General features: G+C 39.9%; 1 protein-coding gene across 1 annotated transcript; it reads right to left on the bottom strand.

Moving 5' to 3' along the window:
• Nucleotides 1-73: 73 nt before the first annotated feature.
• Nucleotides 74-4243, bottom strand: rfc3 (replication factor C (activator 1) 3). The gene is made up of 9 exons (XM_072658840.1): nt 4065-4243; nt 2715-2852; nt 2493-2560; nt 2251-2348; nt 1911-2092; nt 1636-1772; nt 1307-1405; nt 819-888; nt 74-352 (listed from the first exon to the last, which is right to left on the bottom strand). Exons 1-9 carry the CDS (start codon nt 4149-4151, stop codon nt 161-163), a joined length of 1071 nt encoding a protein of 356 aa, XP_072514941.1. The 5' UTR covers nt 4152-4243; the 3' UTR covers nt 74-160.
• Nucleotides 4244-10645: the final 6402 nt, after the last annotated feature.

The following is a 10645-nucleotide window of genomic DNA, read 5'->3' as shown; positions in this document are numbered from 1 at the left end:
AAAAGCTTTGCTCTAGGGAGGATTTGGTTAAAGGTGTTTGAGTATTTGGTCTACTTCATGAAAAATGTCAAAATCTTTACAAAGGTTATGTTTATTACAAAGAAAAGCAAGACTCTTTTAGAAACAAAGCAAGCACACTAGCAAGGCTGCTAGGCAGAGTTTAAAACATTAAGTTGTCAAGTCCGTCTTCCATAAACTTCTTATAGATGGCCATGAACTTCGCCACAAAGGCCTCCAGGTGATAAATGGCTTTGTTGCCCAGTTGCAGTCTGTGCTCATAGTAGGCAGCCATCTGAGCCACCTCAGCCTTGAGATGGCCATCACAGTTACTCAGCAGCTCAGACACCAGGCCCTATACAGTGAAAGGACATAGTATGACTGCAAGAAAGGTAAGTGTTTATTACGTTGTGTAAAAGGACCCATATCATGTAAAACTGAAATTACTGACATTAAAAATGATGAGTAGTGAAAAAGGTAACAGAAACCAAACCCCTGTTGCAGACTCCGGTGGCATTGTTTTTAGGATAAACCTTGAGTGATTTTAACGCAAAACCTCTGGTAAATTTCAGACTTCTATCTATTATAAATCAGGCCAATAAAGACAAGATGTAGTTTAAGGATGGATGCTTGACTCTCACATTGGTTACGACAATTAACAGAAATCAAGTGAACCCTAACCTTGAACATGTAACAATGATGTGGACCTTAATGAAACAATGCACACACAAAAATGTAAGATATAAGATAAGTTCTTATGGAAAGGGAACAAAAGCCCATATGAACTTTTAGCATAATCAGCTGCTTATGCAATGCCATACCTTCATGATGATTTCTGGTGGGATGCAGTGGGTTAGGAGTTCATATAGTCTTGCCCTAACTTCCAAAAGTCTGGAAAGATGACAGAAAAAGTATGTGATTTAGGGTCTGTTTTCCCTGGACAGGAATTGAGCTTAGTCCTGGACCACACAATATTCTGAATTGAAATTCAGTGCAGGATTAGGCTTAAACCACAGACACTCCTTAACACAAGTAACAAAATAAATAAATAAATAAAAATGACTCATTACAGCCGATGTGCAGAGTGCATAATGACAAAGCTAATTTATTTAATCACAGATTAATGATTCTTGCAATCAAAGGCCATGTTAATAAGAAACACATTTAGCCCATTATAAACCAGACAGAGCATGTGGTCCCTTAATACTTAAACACACAAATGTTACCTAATTGTGTTGCATTAAACCAAGCTGCCACTGCAGAACTAGTAAGACAATCCTCTTGCATGTCTTGGATTAGTTTTACTAACCTTTGCGGGCTTTGCTGGCTGACAATAGCATTTGCAGTCTCTCTGAGGTACACCTCCCAGTCTGTTTCAGGGATGTCTTGATCAGCAGAAAAAGGGTACCTGAAAAGGAGTGCAGACAAATGATTGCCTGTTGATTCTGTTCAGCTAGGGCAGCTCATAAAGTGATGAGATGTGCAAAGCACATAAGAAGAGGAGTTGAATCTGATGTATTTGAAGACATAAAGCACCTGTCTGCAGGACAGAACATGACTTTAGCACCATGTAAACACTTAATTACAAAGACTCACAGGTATAGCTACACTAGTCTGCCCTTATTGGTGCTCACTTACTGTTGCACTCGACAGGCCTCGCACATCAGCAGAGCTTTGCGGAGGTTGCGACCAGACTTCTCCGCAATCTGTTTTGCCAGCTCCACTGGCAGAAGCAACCCTTCCTTCCTGCACACTCCTGTCAGAACACTGCACACCTGAGGAATCAAGGTACAGACATCAGAAGGAGGGTTTTACAAAGAATCACAGAAGAAGTGCTGATATTGCAATCTGCAGCATTAGCCCTTCAATGTTTTCTGAAAGTCGGTTTAGACTAATGCGGGGAGAGTTTATACCTCCTCTGTACTGGGCAGAGGAACCCTCACAGCCAAGCACCTGCTCCTGATAGGGGAGATCACTTTAGATGTTGAATTGCAGCACAAGATCAAGCGGCAGGTGGACATGTATTTCTCCATGGTGCGGCGCAGGGCATGCTGCGCATCCTTGGTGAGACGGTCCACCTCTGTCAACAGCACAACTGCAGCAAGAGAATAGGATAATGTGCTGGGCTACACTGGACTTTACGCACTAATTCATACACACTTTTAGAGAGCACTGATTAGAGACCTGTTGTTTAGAGATTCCTCTAAACAACAAAGGGGGACAACTGAGAGTGGTTCTAAAAATGTTTCATACCTTTGAACTCTCTCTGCGTGCTGGACTGAATCTGCTGAGACTGGGCCACTGTTTTTATCAGCTCCTGGATAACAACACGGTCGCTGTTCCCTGCATCACTATAAAACACACAGGTCAGTACATGGTCCAATAAATACAATAGTGCAATGGGCCAGCTGGAACAGAGCATAGTGTGGAACAAAAAACAAAAAAAAAAAACAGACTCAGGTCATTAATGACATCCATAATATATGGCAACTTACCTGGGATTCACCTCCAAATGGTAGTTGCTGGCAATTGTATTTATTTCAATTTTCTTTTTAGATGGAGCCTGCATGGGGAGAACATTTATTATGAGTGCTCAGACTGAAGACGCCAGCAAATAGATTAAATCCTTACTTACAGATTTAATCAGTGGAAACTAGACTATATTCACACATACATGCAAACATACAATTTTTTTACAAGAAAATGGTTGTGCTTACTACGATAGACTGGTGTTCGATGCGGAGCTTTTCAACCCCAGCTCCATACAGCTCTCGGAGGAGACACATAATTCGAGTCTTTTTGCCAGCACCAGACGGACCATAGACAAGCAGATGAGGGAAGTCCCCGCATTGTACCTAAATTCAACAAGAAAGGACAGTTCAATCTGAGACACTTTCTATATGTTTGCTATAGAACTCAATAATTATTTTTTTCCTGCTTCAACACCTGACACGACTAACCAAATACCAATCTCATCAGATTATATATCAAAAGAGAAAGCCGTTTTACCTATCAGCATAGCACCGCATGCCACTTGTTTAACCTATACAGATTACCTTTATAGGTTGTCACAATACTAGAATTTTCAGTCTGATACTGATACTAATGGAGTACAAACATATTCACATTATTGGTGCTTAAATAACATTTCTTTAACCAACAGTGAACTAATCCAGCTTATTAAACACAAGATTCACAGATCAAACACTGAATCACTGTACTAAGACTGATTTTGAGATTCAAGGATTCAAGGAGACTTTATTGTCATTCGCATCACATGTGGTACATGGGGTGGAACGAAATTGTGGTACCCAAGGACCCAGTTTTACCCAGACAGCAGTACTTAAATAAATAAAATATACATAAATATATAAAAATATATGTAAAAATGAAAATAAAATACAGAGAGCAGCAAAATACAGAGAGCAGCAGAGTGTTTAAGATTAAGATTAAGATTTTTTTCTACAGTAGTTATAGTTTCCAGTCAGGGAAGGCATAAGACACAGAAGTGAAATGCACCCTGAACAAGAACAGGACATATTTTCTGAAGCAATGTATCTCTAATGCATTCAGCTAGGGTTTCCACTTCTAACTATTTGGAGGACTGGAAGTAGGTTTTATCCAGAATAAGACAGTCAGTGGTGCTAACTGGCTAACGTTTGTGCTTATGGAGTGACAAAGCTGTGACCTTACCCGTTAAACACATTTTGGAGAACAGTAAGACACTGTGCTTTAAGGCAGAGGTCCCTGCGAGTTGGGCTGAACTTGGATAGCTAGCGTTAGCTAATCTCGCTACAAGCTAAAAACACCCGAGTACAGACAGACTCCGCTGCGTTGTTTACACTTTGTTAAACGAGCTACAAGGAACAAAGCTACACTAACAGCCCCATCAATATTAGACTTCCAGCTCTTCTGTAGTTACCCGTTTCTAAACCGTACCGAAATCCAGCTGTTTGTGCCTAAAGCTGCGAAAACAGCAAGCTCGTACAGCGGATGAGCTTTCAGCGCTAGTGGTAGCTAACGCTGCTAGCTAGATATGTGAACTACTGGCTTGGTGTCTTTCTTACCAGGTTTTTCAGCTGATTTGCTTGGTCCTTGTGATAGTCCAGCTTCGCCAGAGACGTCGGCCTGTACTTATCTACCCACAGACTCATGTTTTAATATAAATATGAAAAATAATATGCTTTTATTATTACGGCAAAACGTGCTGGAGTTGACAGCGCTGTCTCCCGCGAAAAATAACAAACCCGCGCCGGAGCCAAACGACAGAGAGCGCCGAGGGACAAACAGACTGAGAGGCGTTTTCGAAAAAAGGCAAAAGAGTTAAGACTTAACTTAACTGATATTTACATTTACATCTTTTGGACATTCTTAATGTGTGTTTTTTAGTGGATGTAGTTTCAGTGTTTTCCAAAAAATAAGCACAACGCACCACAACAAATTTATTAATAATTATTAAAAAACTAACAAACAAATAAATAATGGGAAAAAACACAAATGCAATAGGACATTAGAAGTAAGCTATATAACTAGTATACAAATAGTATGTGTGTGTGTATATATATATATATATATATATATATATATATATATATATATATATATATTCTTATTGTTCTTCTTATTTCTTATATATGTTTATTATTCTAAATGTTTAATATGCATGAGCACTGGCCAAAAACATTGCAGACACCTGCTCGTCTGATATTTTTTATCAATGGTATTCCTTCACGCTTCTTAGAAAACCGCTGTGAGGACTGGATTGCAATTTCCATCACATGATCATTACTGAGGACAGGTACTGATGGGGATGTTTGGTTCTTGATCACAAACCCCACTCCATCTCATCCCAAATGTCTTGGGGGGGAGCTCCATCAAACCCGAGAACACAGTTCCACTGCTCCACAGCCCAATGCTGGGAGGCTTTATACCCCTTTAGTGAACCTGTAGTCAACCATTCTGCTGACAAAGCTTTTCTATGAACATTAGAGCCACATGCCCTCAACTGGACACCTTTGTCAGCAACAGATGCATGTGAAAGTATCTGAACTCACTAAACAGAAAGGGTGTCTGGATAGTTTTGGAGATACAGTGTTTCTTCAGGAAGCACAGAACAAATCAAACAGAAATATTACATTTATGCTTACTGCTTAGTAACAAGTTAATTGTATTTTTTGACAATTAACAAGAATTGTATTTTTTGGAAGGCTGGTGGTTACTGTAAAATTATCCCAATATACATTCCAAAAGAATATTAACTACAGAGACCTGCCACTGCCCGCTGGCCAGGATCAGTAAAAACAAACAAGCTCCGGACTGAACATAGCCAGGTGCTGGAAGTAAGAGGCCTGGGGTAAAACCTGCTCTAAATGTCTGAACGTCTAACAGCAATGCATAACAAACGGCTCAGGAGAAAGACCACCTGTTGAATCCCTTTAATACTTTTCTGTGGGTGTCTGTAGAGTTTCTAGATTATACCGTTAGCAGCCAGGAAAACTGTACAGTATGTAAAGCACAGAAGTGACAGGGCTACTGCTCCACTGGAATGTAAGTTCGTTTGTGAATACACTGAAGCTCATTGTGTTTCTCTATAGACTATATGGACATAAGTATTGGGACACCTTCTCGTTCTCGTTCATTCTTACGAAATCGACGGTATTAAAAAACAGTCCTGCTTTTGTTGGGGTAACTGTCTCTACCGCCCAGGGAAAGCCGTCTACTAGATTTTGGAGCACTGCTGTGAGGATTTTGTGAGGTCAGGATGTTGGATGATCTCCATCCCACCTCATCCCCATCTCCTCATACCACCCCAAAAGTATTGGCTGGAGCACCATCATTCACTGGTCCACAGCTCAATCTTAAGGGGCTGTATACCTCTCTAGTCCACGCCTGGCATTAGGTATGGTGCTAATAGGTTTTCATAACCTCACAAAACACAGAGGATGTCCCCATTTCTGCAGTGGGACATGCAATTCTGTCCCACTGCCTGTCAGATAGTCCAAGCTGCAGTGTCCCTGTGTAGACACATAAGGGACTGCTGTAGAGTGTCTCCTCATTCATATGCACACTCTTAGCTCAAACTACAGTTTTGGACATTATCAGGATGACAAAAAAACGATAATCAGACACAGGGTGTACGCGACTAATGCAGATCTAAAATGAAGGATTCAGATTTACAGACACAGGTAGAGAAATCACAGCTAAATTACAGTACACTTTCAATGCTCAATGCTGAATATTCTTTTTAGATTTGTGCTGAGCTAAATCTGTATATGCAACAAAAAACAGAAAATACATAGCTAGCTAACTAGCTACACCCCTAACGAGGAAGATGGGTGTCTGTGAATGATCATACTCTTGTCATGCCTTCTTTAGTCAAGTCAAGTGGGTTTATTGTCAACTACAACTACATACAGAGTACACAGTGAAACGAAACAACGTTCCTCCAGGACCATGGTGCAACACAGACAGTGCATACAAGACACAAGTGCAACACAAACAAACAAGTGCGGACAGACAACACAGTACAGACAGAGGATAATAAATAATGACTGTAGTGTGCAAGTTGTGCAATGTGCGATAAACTGAGTCCAGTGAGGTAGTAAAGTTATTAGTGCAAATGCTTGTGCAAAAAATGCTTCCCATATTATCTGGGATAAATGGTTGGAAAGAGAGAGAGAGGGAGAGAGAGAGAGAGGGAGAGTGTAAGATATCAGTTCAGTGTCTGGAGTTGAGAAGTCTGATGGCTTGGGGGAAGAAGCTGTTGCAGAGTCTGGTCGTGTTGGACCGGATGCTGCGGTACCTTCTTCCTGATGGCAGGAGGGAGAACAGTCTGTGTGAAGGGTGGGTGGAGTCATCCACAATGCTGGTTGCTTTGCGGATGCAGCGGGTGGTGTAAATGTCCAATGTCTTTATTGTTTAATACAGGTAAAACTGAGCTAAAATAGTGACCCATCATCAACACCTTACCTGCCCGACACTCTTTCTTACCGCTAAACGCTAAGAGGTGTGTTTCGCTGGTCTCTCCTCAGCTGAGATCCTGAGGCTCTATTTAATCCCGCGCATTGACAGCTGCTGCGTCCTCGCGCCCGCGGTCTGCCGCTCGCGCACAGTCACGTGTGAAATTCAAAATCCAACGGAAAAGTTGAGCTCAGCTACAGACTGTTTTAATGGCCGTTAAAAATCAGGAAACCCGCGGAGACCTCTGGTGATTTCAGACAATACAGGCATAAAGAGAGCCACTGTTGTTTTTAGATTTAGGCGTATGTGTGTTCGCTGGCTATTTATCTTATAATTAAATTATTAAACTTTCTAGCTAGCGCTGGCTAACGCAACGTTGCTTTCCTAACCTAGCTAGATAGCTAGCTAACATTCAGCAGCTAATTTGGTAGCTAGCACTAGCTATAGCTAGAATGCAACAGCAGTGTTTTTTTTTTTTTGCTTGTTTCTTTGCAAAGATAACATTAATATTTATATTTTAACATACATTTTTTCTTTATTTATCAATAAAATAGTACAGAGGAGGATGGGTGCCTCTTGTTTTCCATGCCACTGTGGCCTTTGGCTTGCTGACTGAGGGTCTTGTTGGTCTCTTGTCCTCTTACTGATTAGCTACTGGTTCTGTAAATCTGCTTTGTGATCATGCCAGTTGTATAAACGCTACCAGTGACTAGACATTTCATAATTTCTAAATGTGTGTGCTTCAGCATGGATTAATGTTAAATAGCAAGCTAGCTAATTGAAAATGGTCGGATATTGGTGTCAGCCGTGGTGCTCCACTTTTCAGCGATGCATCTCTCAGTTGTTTTGTAGTTGTTCTCCAGTCAGTTCACTGAAATAAGCGTCATATAGTGAACAGTGAATCATTCAGTGAGTGCGAGTTGGGTTGGTATAGCTGTGTGTAACACTACTGATAGTGGCCTGTTTAAACCATCTGCCTGATGTTAGAGACCCTCAGCTTCTATGTTGCTTGCTAAGTTCCTCTGTCTCTGTGATGATTAACCTCTCAGTTCACTTAATGTAGGAACAGATGGACTGGCCCCTCCAAAAACCCTGGATGCTGTGGATCGTGTCAAGGTAGTAAAGCTTTTAAATTTACAAAGTTTCTCCATCACTGCTGTAATGTTGTGTGTTGAATATGGGTGATTCTTCAATCAGGGGAATTTCATGTCCCCAGGTTATAAATTCATGTTAGTAAGTTAGCTACAGTTATTTTGTACTTTATTAGAGAACAAATGGCTGAAATAATGAATATATTGTGCCAATTGCACCAAAATCATGATTGGTGAAAATGTTGTACTTTTGTATTTTGGCCTTGTCCCCAACCCACAATTTGAAATGTATTTAAAGAACACAATGTGTGTGCTTAATAATAACTTGACATAGAACATATGGTTTCTGTTCATATCAATTCAACTTTAGTGTGTTTTTGAACAATATATTACTATATAACTGTATAAATGAAAGTTAAATGAATTTCTAAAACTAATTTTCACTTTTTTTTTCTGTCAGCAATGCCATGAGTAGTGCTCATGTTTGTACAGAGAAACGTAGTAAGTGAACGCTGTGAAATTACCTGGGTTTTTGCACTATGCCACAATATTTTGGCTCTATATAAGCATTAGGTCTTGGCCATCATTTAAAGCTCATAAACATTGGCTTGACAATTAAAACCAAATGATTGTTAACTTTTGTAATGATTGTACAATTTTTCAAAAGTTGCATGTATGATGCAAAAACATGACGTGCAACACATTGACATTCTTTTAATTATGGAACTTATGCAATTTTATTGTTTGCACATCAATGTCTGTGAACAAACAGCACCAGTAAAGCGCCTCTGTCATGCACCAAAGTCCTCTTGCCTCCCAGCTTTACTTTAATTAGATTATACAACAACATGAATGCAGTCATAATTCTTCATTCAGATTTGGTTTAAAATAGTGAGAATATCTAATTGAATGCTATTCTCAATCTCCAGCCTTCTACAAAAACCTGGTTATTTCATAAAAGGAATGTAGACTATAATATTTATTCACTGCAGTTATTAGAGGCACACATCTTTCTATCTTTCACCTTATAGCTAATGTAATACATGTTCCAGCAGGTTGTGATAGCATGCATACTGTAGTTCACAGCTGTGTGTGTGTATACGTGTACGTACACTTGTGCATGCCTGGAAATGAAGAGGTTATTATGTAAAGTCTGAATATGTATGGTAAATGCATATTTGTACTGCATATCATAGCTCTTCATAGGCTACAGCATGTTCCTGTGGCTGATGCAAAACAAACAGAAGCTTTAAAGGGGTTTGTCCTTAATCTGTTTGCTAGAACACACTGCTGGAACATTCCATGCATTACAGGCTGATTTATTCACACAGTGCCTTGCAAAAACATTCACCCCCTTAAAATTTACAAATGACACTTACACGGACTATCAGTTGCAGACCAATCTGTTATTAAAGTTTCAAGAGATTTTTAAAAACAATTAAAAGCTGAAAATAATGCTGGTTAAATATGCCTTTTCAAATGAACAATTGGATTGAGATGTGAACTTTTGACCATTGCAGAAAAATCACATTTGTATTGTTGAACCACTATTGTGTTGCTTTGGCTTTGTGCATGGGATCATTGCACTGCTGTAGTGTTTTGAAGTTCTCAGCTGACCATCCCACGTAGACCCTTTTTACATTTTTGTTTTCTGTCACAAGTATTGTTTGTCTGGTGAATATTGTACTCTATAATAGAAGATAATATAAGATATAAAAGAATGCTTACAACAATTTACAATATGTAATATTGCACGCAATGTTGGATGGTAATATTGATGTGTTGTTGCGCATTCTCCTCACAGGTTACATGTACATTCGGGGCAAGGCTGATCCAGAGTGTAGACAGGCACCAGCACCCAACCACAAATGGACTTGCACCAGCAGCGAGCAGACAGCAGAGGGCAGCTCGGCACAGGGGGAGAAAGAAGAAAGGATTGAAAAAAGGCTTTAGAAATCTAAATAGACTAGTGTACAACCTGTAAAAACATTGTAGTTTTTGTTTGTGTTCTTGAGTTTTAGCTTGAATGTGAACATGCACTGGAGCTGCACGGATTCATCTAGTTTGTGAAAAAACCATAATAAGCAGACCAGAGCCAGCCGAGAGTCATCTGTAACTAAGCTTTACACAGAAATAAGGCATATTTACCCAGAAAGAAGTCAGATTCTTAAATATTTCTTACACTTTAAAGCAGTTAAAGCAACATTTTCTGAAAGGTAAAATGCTAAATAAATTCAATAAATTACTTTTTTAAGGGATCGGAATTACAATGTGATTCTGGTCCATGTTGGCAAATATACATTTTCAGTAGGGCTGTGAGAGTGAGCAGATGCAGACAAATGACCTCACTCTCAAGGAATGTGCTTTTCAAATGTATAAAAGCTAACCTGAAGGGAAGAGTGTTACTTAAAGGCAGAGCGGATTATGGATACTGACAAGCTGTAAGGACAGCTAGAGGCCTGAGGAGAGTGTTGAAAAGCGGTTTCCTCCAGCACAAGGGCTAGCTCACGTAACACAGTGAGTGTGTGGCAGCACTGGAAAAGGGGCCAGGGATTAGGAAGTTCAGGTTATCAGACATTTTAATCAAGGAAAGGGTC

This window comes from Salminus brasiliensis, chromosome 16 (genome assembly GCF_030463535.1).
Source record: "Salminus brasiliensis chromosome 16, fSalBra1.hap2, whole genome shotgun sequence".
Taxonomy (NCBI): Eukaryota; Metazoa; Chordata; class Actinopteri; order Characiformes; family Bryconidae; genus Salminus; species Salminus brasiliensis.
The sequence above is the reverse complement of the archived record's forward strand: the minus strand, read 5'-3'. Positions and strand labels throughout refer to the sequence as shown.